This window comes from Gobio gobio (assembly GCF_949357685.1).
Source record: "Gobio gobio genome assembly, chromosome: 6".
Lineage (NCBI taxonomy): Eukaryota > Metazoa > Chordata > Actinopteri > Cypriniformes > Gobionidae > Gobio > Gobio gobio.
The window spans coordinates 5,238,866-5,257,561 of record NC_137102.1 but is presented as its reverse complement, the minus strand read 5'-3'; the positions used below and the strand labels follow the sequence as shown (position 1 = coordinate 5,257,561).

Sequence of the window (18,696 nt, the reverse complement as noted above, 5' to 3'; positions counted from 1 at the left end):
ATGGACAGATGCACTTTTATAATGGACAGATGCACTTTTATGATGGATAGATGCACTTTTAAGGACTTTAAAACAGAAACAGTCCCTGCCATTATAAAGCTTGGGAGAGCCAGGACATTTATTTAATATATATCTGATTGTATTCTTCTGAAAGAAGAATGTCATGTACACCTAAGATGACTTGACAGAGAGTAAATCATGGGCTAATTTTAATTTTTGGGTGAACTATCCCTTTAATAGAAATTAGATTTTGGGTTGACATGGTTTGCTGAGTTTGCTGGTCTTTTACAATAATGAGACTTTCCATTTAAAATTATGGTGACAATCTTTTATTTTTTTCTTGAGATAAGTTCAGATTCAATGATGAAGTCTTGTGTGCATCACACCACACCAGGACACATCTAACATCTCTACATAGTCCGTTTTTAGAATTGTGTTCCCATTGGCTGTTCAGTTCAAGCTAGGCATGATGCCTGCGTGATGAGCCAGGTTATGCCAGTGAAACTGAAGAGAGGGAGTCTGATGTGAGGGTTTACGTCTGTGTCAGTTGGAAGCTGTCAGAGCTAATGAGAGCCACACTATGACCTGCCACAGCTTTGGAGTGTAGACTCTTCATCAGCCACTTCAAGCAGTGTCTGCAAGGTGACTTCCCAACTTCCACCCACCACATCCAACTGGGCTTCTGGGACGCTGCATTGTCTTCTGAGTCCATTCATATTAGTGGCGTTCCGAGGGGGCGAAATACTCATTAACGTTGCTACCATTAAGACACTTTTTAGGAGTCACTTTCCGTGAAACACTTCACATCTTTAAAGGGGGGGTTAATGCTATTTCATGCATTCTGACTTATTTACACTGTTAAAGAGTTGATTCTCATGATAAACATGGACAACATTTGTAAAAATGAGTTGGATGTATGAGTATTTCTGTGTCAAATACACTCCTTCAGGATTCAAACAAGTTTCGGAAAGTTTTTTTTCCGAGTTTATAACGTCATAAAGTGCTGAATTCCTTGTATGTGCACTTCTCCTGGATGAGCACACACACGCACGCACACACACACACACACCAAGAGCAAGAGCATCATCAATGAGTCAATCGTCAATATTACCGGAGTTATATAAAAAAAAATGTCCTGGCTTTTCCAAGCTTTATAATGGCAGTGAATGACTGTTTCTGTTTTTAAATACATTTAAAACTTTACAAACCTGTAATCTCTAATTTCCGCAAACTGTCATCCGCGCGTTCACGAGAGACTGGCCTTCCAGCGTTTTTAATGATGGATAGATGCACTTTTATGATGGATGGATGCACTTTTATGATGGATAGATGCACTTTTATAATGGATAGATGCACTTTTAGGATGATAGATGCACTTTTATAATGGATAGATGCACTTTTAGGATGGATAGATGCACTTTTATGATGGATAGATGCACTTTTAGGATGGACGGATGCACTTTTATGATGGATAGTGTGTGTGTGTGTGTGTGTGTGTGTGTGAGGGAAAGATCACCTTGTTCAGCTTCCCAAATAACCCAGCGTTAAGGGAACAGTGGATGCAGTTTGTGTTTCCGGAGTTCTGCAAGTGTGTGTGTTTGTTACTGCTCATGAGTGGAAACCGCAGGCGGTGAGTGAAACTGCATCCAGTGTGTGTGTGTGTGTGTGTGTATGCTCGTGACTCTTTAGCTCCTCCCACTGCACGCCTCCACAAGCTCGGCTGAGATATGAAGTAGGGCTGTGCAATATATCGATATTATCGTAATATCGCAAATGTTCATATCGCAAGGGCACGCAATATCTGAATGATTTTAATAGGCTGCTTCAACATTGTGAAAAGTGTAAGTTTTAGGTTGACGCATATATCAGAGAATAGACTGGGCACACAACTGTTACTTATGTAAATTGCTTGACGTTAAAAAGAGTTATTAAACGCAATAACTTGCGAAAAACAACTCCTTGTAGTCTCGTGCTGTCTGACACACACACACACACCCAAACGTGCGCACAAGCCGTTCTTTTTTCCGTGTCTTGTTACACACTCGAACTGTCAAACACACACACAGTTATGTCAAAATGGCTGTCTTGATGAGTATTCATGTGAACACAGTCAGTTATGCTTTAAGTGAAAGATATCAGTTGGGGAAAGAAATAGATTTTACACACTTAAAGCAATATCATATCGCATATCGAATATCGCATTATTTAACAAGGATATCGCATTTTTCTTCAATATCGCACAGTCCTAATATGAAGGATCAACACTACTCTATAGATACTCAAGATTAACATGAGACTGGCAGAAAATATTATTTTGTAATATTTACAAAATATATATATTTTTGTTCTTAATACAATTATGAACATCTAAAAAATTGAATAAAACATAAGAGGGAGACCTCCATATAGGGATTCACAACAACTGAACAGTTTGTCTGACGTGGATCTGCTGAGGCATTGAGCGAGTGGAACCTGTTACTGCCTCTGACTTAAATAGATTGAACAAGGTGATCTTTCCCTCACACCAGAAACACACTTCTTTAGTGACTTTGTTGACGGCTCGTTGATGGACGCACTCTTGCTCTCACTCTGGTTGATGTGTGTGTGTGTGTGTGTGTGTGTGTATCCAGGGGTACGGGAAGATGTTTTAGGTTGGGGGTGCTGTGTTTTTTTGTTTTGGTGTGTTCACCACATTTTTATAAGAAACAATATTGAGTCTATAAAACACGAAAGCACAACCCATATATCGATGAGAACACTCGTTTAAAGAGCATACACACCCGGACATTTGACTGCACATCACATTTTTCACAATGTTGATTCTTCTTGCAATCGTAATGCAATGGACTGTGGCCTACATTAAACCTTTAAATAAAAGGTTTACACTGTCATATACAATAAAAGAGCCTGCACAGCGACAGGAAATAAAAATGAACGCAAAAAACCTGCCTACCTTACCAGAGCATGTGAGCAAAGGGGTAAAATAACCTGCGCTCAAATCCCGCTCCGACATGACATTTCTCTGTACTGTAGCCTACTATACTTGTAGCCATTAAAACACTCATTTAGTTATTATAATGTTATTTTTTTATTTAATTTACGTTGAAATGTGAACAGGACACAATATGTCAGAAGACATAAGTGTCAGAAATTATTTTGAACACTTCATTAAGTTTTGTTTTGTTGAAAGCCTTTCTTTAAAGTGAATTCCGTTTTGTATAAATTGGATCTTCATTTTAATCAATGTTTTATCAACCAAATTGCCCGGATTTAAAGGGATAGTTCACCCAAAAATGAAAATCAGCCCATGATTTACTCACCCTCAAGTCATCCTAGGTGTATATGACATTCTTCTTTCAGACGAATAAAATCGGAGTTATATTACAAAACTCTAGGCTAATCCAAGCATTAGAATTGGATTCATAGTTGCTGTTATTGAAGTCCATAAAAAGTGCATCTGTCCGTCATATAACTGCTCCACGCGGCTCTGGGGTGTTAATAAAGGCCTTCTGAAGCGAATAGATGAGTCTGTGTAAGAAAAATATCCATATTTATAACTTTATCAAGTAAACTTTCGGCCGACCGCCTTCCGTGTTCAATTTATGGAAAAAGTGTTGAAAGTTCCTCTGCCGGTCGAAAGACTAACACGACCAGGTCGGCTCGTCATGACGTCACGAACACATCTTGAGTTTCACTTTCAACATTCAACACTTTTCCACGGAAGACAGTCGGCCGAAAGTTTACTTGATAAAGTTTTAAATATGGATATTTTTCTTACACAAACGCGTCGATTCGCTTCAGAATGCCTTTATTAACACCCCAGAGCCGCGTGGAGCAGTTATATGACAGACAGATGCACTTTTTATGGACTTCAAAAACAGAGCAACTATTACTGCAATTCTAATGCTTGGATTAGCCTGAACTTTTGTAATATAACTCCGATTATATTCGTCTGAAAGAAGAATGTCATACACACCAAGGATGACTTGAGGGTGAGTAAATTATGGGCTAATTTTCATTTTTGGGTGAACTATCCCTTTAATAAATAATAAGCAAATAGCCTATAGCCTAAAAACTAGCTATTTATTTCAGAAATGCCTATATTTTATCCAGCATGTCACAAAGGGCATTCTGGGTGCTGAGCGGAATGAGCTTCAGAAATGAACAGAATCTCCAGAAAGGCGCTCTCGCTCTGGAGGAAATATTATCACTCTTTCTACGCACACACCGCAACGGTCACAATATGACCTCATGTATGTTTTAAAAACATAATTCAACATATAAATAATACTTTTTAATGGGTTACTTAAAGGGTTAGTTCACCCAAAAATGAAAATTCTGTCATTAATTACTTACCCTCATGTCGTTCGACACCCGTAAGACCTCCGTTCATCTTTGGAACAGAAATGAAGATATTTTAGTTGAAATCTGATGGCTCTGAAAGTCCTCCATTGGCTCAATGCACGGTTCACTCTCAAGACCCTTAAAAGGCACTAAAGACGTCGTTACAAAGTCCATCTCACTACAGTGGTTCTAAAATAACTTTATGAAGCGACGAGAATAGTTTTTGTGCGCAAAAAAACCCCTAAATGACTTACATAGTGATGACGATTTCAAAACACGGCATCATGAAGCTTCGAAGCGTTATGAATCAATGAGTCGAATGATGATTCGGATCGCGTGTCAAACCGCCAAACTGCTGAAATTTGGCGATTCAAACTGCTGAATCGACTCACTGATTCATAACGCTTCGAAGCTTCATGAGGCCATGTTTTGAAATCGTTATCACTATGTAAGTCGTTATTTAGGGTTTTTTTGCGCACAAAAACTATTCTCGCTGGTTCATAAAGTTATTGTAGAACCACTGCAGTGAGATGGACTTTGTAACAACGTCTTTAGTGTCTTTTAAGGGTCTTGAGAGTGTAAAGTGCCATTGTGCCAATGGAGGCCTTTCAGAGCCATCAGATTTCAACTAAAATATCTTCATTTGTGTTCTGAAGATGAACGGAGGTCTGACGGGTGTCCAACGACATGAGGGTAAGTAATTAATGACAGAATTTTCATTTTTGGGTGAACTAACCCTTTAAAATGGTTATTACAAATAAATTACTCAATTCTAAAAATGAATAAATGTGAATAAACCAAAATTTGCATTGCATTTTCTGCAGCACCCCAACTTCCTTTGTCTCCTCATCCGGGAGAAGTGCCCATACAAAGAATTACGGCATTTAGGTTTAGGTTTATTTAAGGTTTGACAAGGCAGAGTATTGCAGTACAACACCCTGAAATGTGTCAAACATAACACATACTCAGAAAAAATCATTATATAGCTGGTTTAAAACAAGCTAAAAAGCATAAAATCTAATAATTCTGACGTAATATTATCATTAACTTCTGTGAGGTAATACAACACAAATACACAGGAAAAAAGAAAAGCAGAAATAGACTTCATACAATCAAACACCTAAAAGTTATTTGTAAAGCAGTTTAAGAGCACGTGGGATAAAAGAAAGTTCATGTCTTTTTGTTTTACTCCTGGGCATGACAAAATTCCTGCGCTGCCGCAATAAATAAGTAGGTGTTGTTTTTATAACTTCATAAAGAGCCATACTCTAAAAAAAAAAATGTCAGTCTAGTTTTAATAAATGTAATCTAATATTTTAAACATAATAATATTCTGTTAAAGGTTATATCACACACACACACACACACACACACACACACACACACACACACACACACACAGAAGGATGTTTCAGATGATCTCTCAGGTTGAGTGGCAGCTCCCACGTGTGCATTGGGTTGCAGTGGCAACTTCCGACCACAAGACCGGAGACCTCATTACAGCTCTGTGTCCTTTAGTTCAGCACAACAAATGAATGTTTAATTATTGCTACCAAGTAACATGACAGCGGTGCGGTTGTTTAGGTTTGTTTTTTTTAGTTGGTTTTGTAAGCTGGTGGTAATACGTTTTTCTTTCATCTCCACTTTCTTTCACATCTGTACTTTTTTATTTTTTAGACATCTAGGACATTTTCCGAAACTATGCATGTAGAATAATAATTATTCAATTCAATTCAATTCAAATTTATTTGTATAGCGCTTTTCACAATACACATTGTTTCAAAGCAGCTTTACAGAAAGTGCATTTCATAAATGTACATTGAAAACTGTTAGAAAGAGAATGTCTTTTACTGTAGTGGATAAAGTGACAGGACATCCTTCCAAGCTAAAGTTGTATTGTGAGAGGTTTTGTGGGCAGTTTTTTGGACCAATAAGTAATACCTCCGTTTTATCTGAATTTAATAGCAGATAATTACACGTCATCCAGTATTTAATATCTTCAACACACGCTGTCAGTTTAGATAATTTAGCGTTTTCATCTGGTCGTGATGAAATATATAATTGAGTGTCATCAGCATAACAGAGGAAATTAATTCCATGTTTTCTTATAATATTACCAAGTGGCAGCATATATATTGAGAATAGCAGAGGGCCTAACACGGATCCTTGCGGCACCCCATCTTTGATTTTTCCCCATTTAGACAGACAAAATGGTAGCGGTTTGAGAAGTACGATCTAAACCAGTTTAATGCCTGTCCCTGAACACCAGTGTAATTTTGAAGTCGATCTAAGAGTAGTTTATGATCTATAGTATCAAACGCAGCACTAAGATCGAGTAGAACTAGTATTGAGATACAGCCTTGGTCAGAAGCTAGAAGTAAATAATTTGTGATTTTAACGAGCGCGGTTTCTGTGCTGTGATGCGGCCTGAATCCTGATTGAAATTTTTCATAGATATCATTTTCTTGCAAGAAAGAGCACAATTGAGCGGACACAACTTTTTCTAGTATATTAGACATGAATGGAAGATTTGAAATTGGTCTGTAATTTGCTAGGTTATTATGATCTAATTGTGGCTTCTTAATGAGAGGTCTTATTATGTTGTTGTTGTTGTTAACTCATGCTGCCTGTCCTTTCTGCGACTTGTTTAAAGTGCTTATTGGTTTTCCATATGCAGTCCTCAACTCATTCAGAAAAGAGCACATATTGTGTGGTGCAATAGACAACTCAAAACTGATAAGGGATTCGTTGGTTCAGAGAGTTTGCTTGGCTTATCTCATGTCTTATCTTGCTGCTTTTTGTACATAAAAACATCTTTTTGTGAAGGTTTGAGGTGCTGAGGGATGGAGCACTTGTCTCTTAACCTACTTTAATCCATGCTTTAACCTTTCCGCGTGTGTGTGTGTGTGTGTGTGTGGGGGGGGGGGGCATGTTTTTGTGAAATATCAGGACACAAATGTGCATAAAGACATGGGTATGACATGGGTATTACAAAAAGAGGGTGAAATATGAGGACGTTCCCCATGTCCTCACTTTTCAAAATGCTTATAAATCACACAGAATGAGGTTTTTTTCACAGAAAGTAAACTGCACAGTCTCCTTTAATGGGTAGTTTTAGGGGCTGTGTGTGTGTGTGTGAGTGTTAGTGTGTGAGATTGTGTGTGTGTGTGATGGGCAGGTTTAGGGGCAGGGGCAGTGTAAGGGGATAGAAAATACGGTTTGTACGGTATAAAAACCATTACGCCTATGGAATGTCCTCACATTTCACAAAAACAAACGTGTGTGTGTGCGCGTGCGCATTTGTTATTCGATATAGCTAGCTTGTTGCACATCCCTCCTTGTCTGATGTTCTCATTGACAAATAAACAAAACAACTCAACAGCAGTAATTTTCCACTTAAATATTATTAGTGCAAGTTCACTTGCCATAATAAATATGAGTACAAGTTCACTCGTCAAGGCTGGGGTATTCATTTCAAATAGCTGGTCTGGAGAAGCACTCACTTTAATACAGGATGTGTGATTCCCAGTGTCAAGATGAGTGGATCACAACAACATTAAAGTGATTTAAGAGCCTCCAGTTGGTGCTATTTGAGTCTTGCTGTTACCTTAAACTGACAGACTGTTATGGCGAAGAAGGCCAAGAAACATTAGATTTTTAAATTGTGGATTACTGAACTAATACGCACTAAATACTAGTGCAACATCTGAAATGTCATTCAAGATTTTGAACATGTTTGGGTAACACTTTACTTGAAGGGGTGTGCATAAGACTGACATGACACCTTCATAATCATGACATGACACGTGAATATGAAGGAGTTTGTATGCATGTTTATGACAACTGTCATTAAGTGTAATTCGCTCAATTATGTCATTTTTAATGCAAAGATGACATTATTTGAGATGACAACTTGACATTACCAAGACAACATAACCTGTCATAAATCTTTTTTTCAGTGGTACAAGTTGAATTTGTCATTAAAAAAGTAATTAAGTGTTAATACTCTGTCAAATTATTTTATAACAGCATCGTGGATATTTTTCAGTTCATAATGGATGCTGAAAAAAAACGTTTCAGCATCCCACACATTTATTTTTTCTTGAAATGCTTTTTTACATCATGCATAAGTCTAGCTAAGACACCATCATAATGGTGTACACCTCACCTATCATTCTGAGGTGAGTTTTCACTGTTATAAAATAATTTGACAGAGTATTAACACTTTTTTAGTGACAAATTCAACTTGTACCACTGTAGTTTAGGTCAAGAAAAATATTCATGACACTGTTATAAAATAATTGGACAGAGTATTAACACTTAATTTGGATAATATTTAATATTTGAATACTTAAGTTTGATAATTAATCTGCTGTGTCATGTTTATGACAGGTTATGTTGTCTTGGTAATGTCAAGTTGTCATGACAAAGAGACTGACAGGTTATGATGTATTGGTTTATGTCAAGTTGTCATAACTAAGACATCTCAAATAATGTCATCTTTGCATTAAAAATGACATACTTGATGACAGTTGTCATGAACATGCATAAAACAGAATAATTGTGGGAAGTTCAATCACGCTGCCCGTCGGTAGGCATGATCAATCACTGTCATTTTCTAGTTGTTTGTGCATTCGCAGTACAAGCTTATGTTCTGCACCCATCGGTACTGTAGCTCTTTGTTTTGGTTATTTACTGAAAAAAGTTAATCTTTTCATCCTTGTTTACCATATAAGCATCCGCTGCATCACTTCTTGTAATATCATAATTTCAGACTTTGTAGTCTGACACACTCCAGCCAGCACATGGACACTGTTATTGAAGCTTATCAGCAGTTATGAAATCATTGTTTTAAAGAGAGAACAACACGTTTGAGAGCTAATAGTTGCTTTTTCCCCCCTCTTCCTCCCTCCTTCTCCCTGTCACATGTTCCTTTCACAGCATAGAAAAGTTCCTGGATTAACGCAGAATTAGCACAAAGCAGAGACGCCACCTCAGCCCAACATTGCAAACCGACTGAACTAGCGGAGAGAGGAAGAAGCAGTGTGTAGCAGAAACTGAGACGCATACCCCAGCAGCTCAAGACGAGTCCCAGAGACAGGCCAGGACGGGCATCCTTCTGGAAAGGGGACCCACGCCGATCCGAGCTTCAGAAGCATGGAGGAAAAACAGTTTTCCGGCATATTGGTGAGTCACTCTGACTTGCATTTGGCAAGTTTGGACATTTCCTTCCACTGTTTCTCAGGTTTTCACACGCACATATTTGTCGATTTCATTTTTGTATTCGAATTTCTATTTTATCATTAACATTATTTTCTGTTAGTTAAGCAGGTCAAAGCATTTTAGATCAGGCCTCTTTTTGTGGTTCAATTAACATGTTCCTCTCAAATCATTGAGTTAATCCAAGAGAAATTATTAGAGCTTAAACCTACTTACAGTCTAGAGACTCTCATGAGTTGTATAAAATGCCCTGTCAGCTCATAGATATCTTTAATTTATGATTAGGAGAATAGAAAGGACTACATTTAACAGTTGATGTTGTATAATTCAAGGAGGACTTTCACAATGTTTTGCCATTGAAACCTCACATCTAATGTGTTCTAATGAATTCATTGAAATGAAGACATTTTTCCTAATGATTATGAAAGTCATTTAAAACTGTATATGTCTTCTGAGTGAGGCTGTACTATTGTTTCCAAACCCTGATGGCTTATTTTAACCACACACACATCTGGCAGGTCTTAAAGTGTTTGTGTAGTGAGAAAAAGTGCTTCACATAACGCATAAGTCAGGGATGTATGACGTCTTGTACGTCTTATAAATAGATATAATTGTAAAACTATTTTTTCTTGATTCTGTGAGATGGAATATGTAATGAGAACTTGAATTTCAGTCAAAAACAAATTGATTTAATGATTTTTAATGCGAAAATAGCTATAGTTGCTACTTCTAGTTTTTTTTTTCTTTTTTTTTCTGAATGCTAATTTGTGATATTTTTGTGTGAATGGCTGGACTTTTGGTCAGGATAATGTGTGTCTGCACTGTAACTGTACACAAATAGTCTTTCTCCATTTAAACCAGCCTTCATTTGTAAAAGCTGTGACACCTGAATGCATCAGGACAGCATAAAATGAGAATTATAACTGGTATATTTTCAGATATTTACTGTTTTAGGATTACAATATTCCACAATTGGACAATTTACATCCTCTCAAGAGCATTTCAGGACTGGAGCATGGATGGATATGGAAGTCCATTTGAGGAAAATGTTGTAAATGGGTTGTAAAAGCTAGGAAACTGTTGTAGGGGTCCTAAAGCAAATAAACCTTTGAGGTCATCCCCACCCTTGTCCGCCCCTCGTGTGATTGGTTATGGTGATTGTGTCTCTCTCTGTGTTTTCATATAACTGTATTGTCCTGCACTTGTAGCCTTGTACTGTGCCCTGTACATTTTGTTCATCTAAACAAGTGTGTTTATTTATCTTTGTACATGGGCATCTTACAGATGAAATGCATATTTGTTTATAAAAAAAAAAATCTAAATGCTTTTTGGTGCAATCACAGTCTTAATCTTAATTGTGTTGTATTAAAATTTTGTCTTTCAAGGTTGTTATTTATCAGATGTTTGTAAAAAAGCTAAATTGCTCAGTACAGAGATTGGGTTGGCACTCGAGAAGGGAAGGAAGATTTCGGCACATTTGTTTGCTCATCACTTTAAATGACTTTAACTTTAACACAAATACACAAATAGTTCTGCTTAATGTACAATATCTGACCAAGTCGAAGTCCGTAGTATCTCTTTTGTATACTGTGAAAAGACATGACGCTTGTGCCAGTGCTTTGAGCAGTGTTAATTCCTCTTTGTCTCCGACAGAAGCTGTTCAGCTTTAACAATATCCCGACATGTTAACAATGAGATATCAACAGCAAAAAGCCCATTGTTCCCCTCTGACAGTGACAGTAGCGAATGTAAGAGCTGCGGTAACCCGAAATATAATTAGAGCCGAGTAGAATGACACGAGAGGAATTAATGCGGGAGTTGTGGAGGAGCTGTTGATGGAGCTGCGATGACCCTATGTTGTACTCACTTTTTCTTCTGTCCCGCTGGCAGCTCTCCAACCTTTCCCAAGGGTTGTTAATGTGTGCTGCTGTCTGTGAAGTGGAAATTAAACGCAAACAAATTTTGGATCCCATAGTCCCTCAGGATGCTGGGCTACTGCCGCACGTTTTAACTCTGCTTTCAGGGCTTTCAAACATTTCAGAGCACAGGTCAATTCATTAGCATTAAATGAAATAAACACCAATTTACCAATCATTATAAATCCTCATTCTAGCTGAAATAGAACCTTTACATTTACTTAAAGGCACAATATGTAAGATTTTGGGATTAAAATATCCAAAAACGATTTGATCAGTGTTATATATTTTGTTGACTTGTGTACTTGCATTATCCTAAATGTTTACAAGAATGTTTAAATCCAGAGAAATAAGCCATTTTAACCAGGACACGGACATCATTCCCACGTTACCCTCAATTTCCAGTTTATTTAGTAGAAACCATGGAAATACCAAACATGATTTGTTTTATTAGACAGACGAGCAACTGTTTGGATACATTCATCGACAGAAAGCCATCATTGAATTAAAAAAATCATTGTTATAGCTAAACACATTTAGTCTTATCATTTGTTTACATTTGGTGTTCTTGATTTACCGCGAGTACCATGTTTTACCGCCTAATATGATCTCTCTCACTGCAGTGTGAACAAGTGTCTCATAGTAGCGCCAAGCTAACACAGAGTAGCATTATAACATCACTTTAAAGGAACACGCCACTTTTTTAAAAATAGGCTAATTTTACGTCTCACCTAAAGTTGAACAGTTGAGTTTTACCGTTTTCTAATCCCTTCAGCCGATCTCCAGGTCTGGCGGTAGCACTTTTAGCATAGCTTAGCATAGATCATTGAATCTGATTAGACCGTTAGCATCTCTCTCAAATGACCAAAGACTTTCGATATTTTTCCTATTTAAAACTTGACTCCTCTGTAGTTACATCGTGTACTAAGACTGACGGAAAATGAAAAGCCAGGAACTATACTCTCATTCCTGCGTAATAATCAAGAGCTGTGAGCCGTCCCATGAGTGCAGCAGCGCAATGATATTACACAGCGTCTGGAAATAGTCCCCAGCGCTTTCTGTTTAATGCTGCGTTCACACCGAACGCGAATCGAGCGTCTGGCGCGAGTGATTTCAATGTTAAGTCAATGGAAAGGCACGTTGACGCACGTCTGGAGGTCCTGCGACGCGATTCCGCCTCAATGACGCGAATTGGACACAAATTGAGCGTCTTGCGCGATACGTGGGTTATGCGCGAGTGGTGCTTTTTGTGCATTCCCGCGTTTGAAGCGAATTCGCGTCTGACGCCTGAGTTGAAAAATCTGAACTTTGGCGTCAATCCGCGCCGCATTAACCAATCAGGAGCCTGCTTGCTGCTGTCACGTTGTAAAGTGACGTGATGAAAAACCCTGCATAATTTAAAAATATTTTAGGACTTTTTCAGGTGAGAATAGTTGTTTAAAGCCTTTCCTCGGCCAGTCCTTCTGCCGTCTGCCGCTGGCTCTGATGTCCTGTAGTGGTTAAACATGAGATATAACTCGTCTTGTGTGGATCTAACGGCCGATCTTTGGTGTCATGAATCATCATTTGTTGTCTGCCAAATCGTTTTGACTGAGGGCAAAGAGAAGTTTCATAACCTTATTTTTTAAGGATATTTAAATATACATGCAGTGAAGATAATGTAGGAGTTGCCTGGACGACATTTGTGTGGCTATTAATATTTAATATATTTTTTAATGAAAATGAAAAGAGGCAGAGCGGTGTTTTATGACATATTTCTCCTGGAGCGCCTTGAATGCGCGTCTATTTAGCTTCAAACAGTCAATTTATACACACGTCCAATTCACTGTGGTTCATGTTGGTTATGTTGAAGAAGTTAGCCTATTTTCAGGCGGTGTGTAATATCATTGTGCCGCTGCACTCATGGGACGGCAGCAAAGTTCCTTGATTATAACTTAGTCAAGTCAACTTTATTTATATAGGCCTTTTTACAATGCCGATTGTTTCAAAGCAGCTTCACAGTGTTAAACAGAAAAATAATGCAACAGAATTTGATTCAGCCGGATAGGCGTTCTGGAAAAAACGGTGATGTTATCCAGCTCATTTCAATTATCATGCAGTGACAATGTGGGCAGATCAGTAATTAAGTTGAACATTTATTTGAATATTTAGTTGAAAATTTAGTGAATTTAGTGAACTTATGAATGAGAGTATAGTTCCTAGCCTATCGGCCTACAAAATCACAACTTTTCATTTTCCGTCGGTCTTAGTACACAAAGGAACTACAGAAGAGTCACGTTTTAAATAGGAAAAATATTGAAAGTCTTTGGTCATTTTTGAGCGAGATGCTAACGGTCTAATCAGATTCAATGATCTATGCTAAGCTATGCTAAAAGTGCTGTATGGTAAAACTCAACTGTTCTTTATAAAAACTCAACTTTCTTATATAGTGTTCCTTTAACACACTCAAATCTGTGTAATATGATAAAACAGCGCTGCGATGAAGAAGCGGAAGCGCTCAGAAGCGGCTGAAAAAAGCTCCGCCAAATCCAGGCGTCATCAAGCTACACCTTTGTTTTGAATAAGCGACCTCTAGCGGCGAAAAAGTACATATTTTTACAAAAGTGACTAATTTGAAATGCTTCCACATCATTTCCATTAATGGTTCCAGGAAATGTTTAATGGTTCCACTCACGTGCACCACACAAACAGCGCTCCTCACGTGAAGTGTGTCAGACATAGTTTCAGTAGCGATGTTGCTAAACTTCAAAGCTAACGATGCTTTACTTTTAATGGGCACAAAAAATACATGGCAAGCATGTATATTGGGTGAAATAGTACATTTTTAAATTGATCACGGAACTATTTTATCTGATATTTATGTATATATTATAATAATAATAATAAATATTATATACATAAATACAACTTTAGTCCATGAATAAGTTCCCTGAGCTTGACGTAGGCCTTATCTGTGAAGGATAACCATCTTTGGAATAAAAAACATAGCATGGTAGTGTATAATATCTGCAATATACATTAGGTATAAACATGAAGCCTATGCTATTTCCAGCAATGCATTAGATTTTAGCCAGAACATGGTGGCAGGTTTAAACAACATAATTTAAAGGGATAGTCCACCCCCCCAAAAATGTATTTTGTCAATATTTTCTGCAAACCTGCAGTTTTTTGTCTCTTGTGGAACACAAAAGCAGATATTCTGAATAACGTCATCAGGGATTAAACAACATTGGTGTCCAATATAACTCATGAAAAGATGAAAGTATTGGATAATTTTCATTTTTGGTTGAACAATTCCTTTAACTTCCATTGTATGGACAAAAAAAAGCCCACGGAAGAAACAAATTCACACAGTTTACCGAGTAAAGAATATTTTTTTTCCCTCTTTAACACAACAACGTCTGTTCCAAACTCACTAGACTAAGACTAAATGTCACCGAATTTTCTTTTGTTCATAATCCAGAGTCATTTATAGGAGGTGAGAATCGAGTTCAAGGCCATGCCTAGGTCAGCAGCACTTTCAGACTTATGTAAGGAACATATTGAGCTGTCACTCACTCGCATTAACTACAGCGTACACATCCTTGTAGCTGCGCAACCGAAGTGCCTTCAGGGGCATGGGAACAGATGTGGTTGAGCAAAAGGGAAGTCAAACATGATTTCTGTCTATGTTGGAGCCCCAGACTGTACTGTCTGTGGAGTGTAGCGAGCCCAGAGAGAAGGCATCCACCGTGGAGTACGCACAATTGGAGGACAAGGGCCACCAAATGCCAAACACGTCCACTGCTGCGATTCCTTTAAAAAACACTCCCCTCCGCTAAAAGGGCCCATTGAGCCTCAGCCTTTAGATTTCATTTGAAGTAACCACTCAGGCTGAAAATTTCGTTTTTCTGTGTTTCTTCCTCTCGCCTTTGTATGTGGAGGTACCCCTATTCTACCCAGGCTAAACACAAATACTGACCAGGAAAGAGCCACTTTTTGTCCTCGCTAGCTGAAGTTATGGACTGCAGTTTAGCATTGTGTTCCGCCCACCTGGCTTCCTAAATCTTCTTTTATTAATATTATTTTTAACGGTTGAATCGAAGTCCCCCGAAGCCTTTTCAGCCCATATTTAGGTAATTTGTTGCGCTTGAACCCGACCTGCTCCCCCCATGGCGTTGTGAATGGGAGAAAAAGGCATGGGATGAGGGGGGGTCCGCTGTTCTCAGGGTTTCTCCACAGAAACAGCCCCTTGACCTATTATTTATCATTTTGAAACTGCCCATGTTGAAAGATCACAGCAACACAACCCGTGCTTTTGTGTTGACCAGTTCATGCATTCAATTAAGAGCCAGGAAAACACATTTTCAAACGCAAACCGAAACGTGTTACAGTAGTCCAAGTTCAAAAACGGCGCTCTTTTTAGAGGCCTTGTGTATTTTTTGACCTAGATAGTTATAAATGGTCATATCAGTCTCTTTTTGTGGTGGCAAGCAATGGAAATTACACACAACATCTTCTAACGTGACCCCTGTGTGCGAGTAAACGGTGCCTGGTGTGACCCTGGACACCAAAACCAGTCCTCCTAAGGGTCAATTTCTTGAAATTGAGATTTATACATCATCTGAAAAGTGCTTGCCAATAAATAAGCTTCCCATTGATGAATGGTTTGTTAGGATAGGACAATATTTAGCCGCGATACAACTATTTCAAAGGGTGCAAAAAACTAAATATTGAGGAAAATCTCCTTTAAAGTTGTCCAAATGAAGTCCTTAGTCAAGTCAACTTTATTTATATAGCGCTTTTAACAATGCAGATTGTTTCAAAGCAGCTTTACAGTGTTAAACAGGAAAATAATGCAGCATAATTTTATTCAGCCGTATAGCCATTCTGGAGAAAACGGTGATATCATCAGTTCATTTCAATTATCATACAGTGACAGTGTGGGCTTTAGATCAGTCATTTAGTTTATGTGGTTAATTTAGTTAATAATTAGATTTATTTCGATATTAAGTTGAAAAATTTAGTGAATTTAGAAAAACTTAGCAATGCATATTACTACTAATAATAAATGTTTGATATATTTACAGTAGAAAATTTACAAAATATCTTCATGGAACATGATCTTAATATCCTAATGATTTTTGGCATAAAGGAAAAATGGATCATTTTGACCCATACAATGTATTGTTGGCTATTGCCACAAATATACCCGTGAGACGCACGACTGCTTTTGTGCTCCAGGGTCACAGAAATCCTTACTCAAATGTCAGAGAATCTCATCTGGTGTTTTTATGCTAGTTCCCTTTGTGTGCTGAGAGAAAAGGCATCCACGCCACAGACAAGCTTGTAAACTCTGAATTTGTCAAAACCTAGATGGCAAGCCTTTCCTTGCATTTCCAGCTTATAGAATGAGCTTTTCTACTTCTCTTTTTTTCTCAAACTCAAGCAAAGCTTGATAGCTTGTTGTCACTTTTCTAATTGGCCGATTGTCAGATCCACGTGAGGCGAGACAAAGTCACATGTACCTCAAGTTCATCCTCAGCGATGGTCCCATATGTTTGTCAAAATGTGTATGTTGTGTGCTTTTTCCAGCCTGATTTGTGCCCAAGCCATTCCTCTGAGCCCCATTCTCCCCGGAGGAGGTCTGAGCTACACGCTATTTATAAAGAATTAGCAGCTGGGGCCCTTCCAGCCAAATTATGGTAGGGGGGGATAATCATGGAAGCTTCAGGTTAATCCAAGCGTTGGAAATTGCTCTTCTGTGTCCCGAAAGCCGTTTGGACCAGGTGGACGTCACAAATTCTCTCTTTGCCCTAAACGCACACAAACAGACACTCGCGCGCCAAAGGAACGGGGCAGGAAGTCGTTTTCAGACGAAGGTCCATAAATATGTCTCTGAGTTGCCCCTTCAATGGTCGTGCCAGACTTTTCACTGGCTTTCTTATATAGTGTCTGGTCCAACATAGGCTCAGATTAAGATTCACTGCGTTACTTCCTTTTGTACAAAAAAAGAGGCTGATACCCGTTTTAGCATCATTGTGATCACCATTGAAACGTAATGCATAGTGAGAGCATATTAAGTTGATTTATAATGATAGACATAAATATGAATTCAGTGTGACGCAATGGGAACTGGTGAAGAAAACTCTCATCTTATTATGAATGATTCCTTTATTAGTAGCCAATTCTATTAAACATTTGAATGCTTTAAGAAGACCTGATTTGTGAGGTTTCTCTTTCAAGTGTGTTCATTTTTGGACATAGGTTGAGGCTGTCAGCAGCTTCTCTTTTTGTAAGTTTGTAACTTTTTGGGATGTTTCTCAATTGTTTAACGCCCAAGAAGTCACATTGCATTCATCTGATGTTCCACAGCTACAAAAAAAAGACCTTTTAATGATCCTATACCTTTAAAAAAAAGCATTTTTCCCCCCATAAGTTATGTTAAATTATGACTCCAACCATACCAAATTAAATTGGTAATATATAAAATTGATATTCATAATGCTTGATACTATTATAAAGTAAAATGATGCTATTTATGTCCTAACATTGCTTGTCAAGCTTAGTTCTCCATTTTTGTTTTTAATCTATCATTGTATTTATTCCAAGTGTTTAGCAAGACCGTTGCTAAAGACCATTACCAACACAAAGTTGTGTAAGTGATCATGTATTTGGGCCCCTTATTTTTCTGTGTATATTCGCTCAAAAATGAATGTTCTGTCATCGTTTTCTCTCCAAACCTGCATGACTTTCTTCTGCAAAACACAAAAGAAGATATTTTTTTTCAAAATAAGATATCAATGACCACCAATATAGTACAGTTTGGGAATGACATGAGTGAACTATCCCCTAAGTCTCTCCAAAACCTGAATAAGATTGTGGAAATGTCTCAAATATTATGTTTCATATTTTAGATATTAACAATACTTACAGTAAGGTCTCATTTGTTAACATTAGTTAATATATTAACTAACTAACATGAGCTAACAATGAGCAGTACATTTGTTACAGTACTTAAGCTTTGTTAATCAGGGCTCCAACAAAAAAATCAATTAATGAGGCATTGTCTCCTATAGGGGAAAAAAATAGGAGCCAAAGTATAAGGATTGTGTGAGCGCATATATTTAGCCCCTTTCTACAGTTATTTTCCTAGATGACTAACTAGTTTATGAGCATTGAATGTCTTTTCTGAGGTAAATTTGACATGATTGTTCTTAAGCTTAAGCGATCTGTC

General features: G+C 37.8%; 1 protein-coding gene across 2 annotated transcripts in view; it reads left to right on the top strand.

Annotated features, from left to right (window-relative positions):
* slc6a9 (solute carrier family 6 member 9) overlaps positions 1-18,696 on the top strand; it is a 108,815-nt gene that overhangs the window by 16,339 nt on the left and 73,780 nt on the right. For both annotated transcript variants that reach the window (XM_079820059.1, XM_079820058.1), the window contains exon 2: positions 9,286-9,531. In XM_079820059.1, coding sequence (XP_079676185.1) covers positions 9,502-9,531 — 30 coding nt within the window. In that variant the 5' untranslated portion in view covers positions 9,286-9,501. The remainder of the gene's footprint in view (positions 1-9,285; positions 9,532-18,696) is intronic.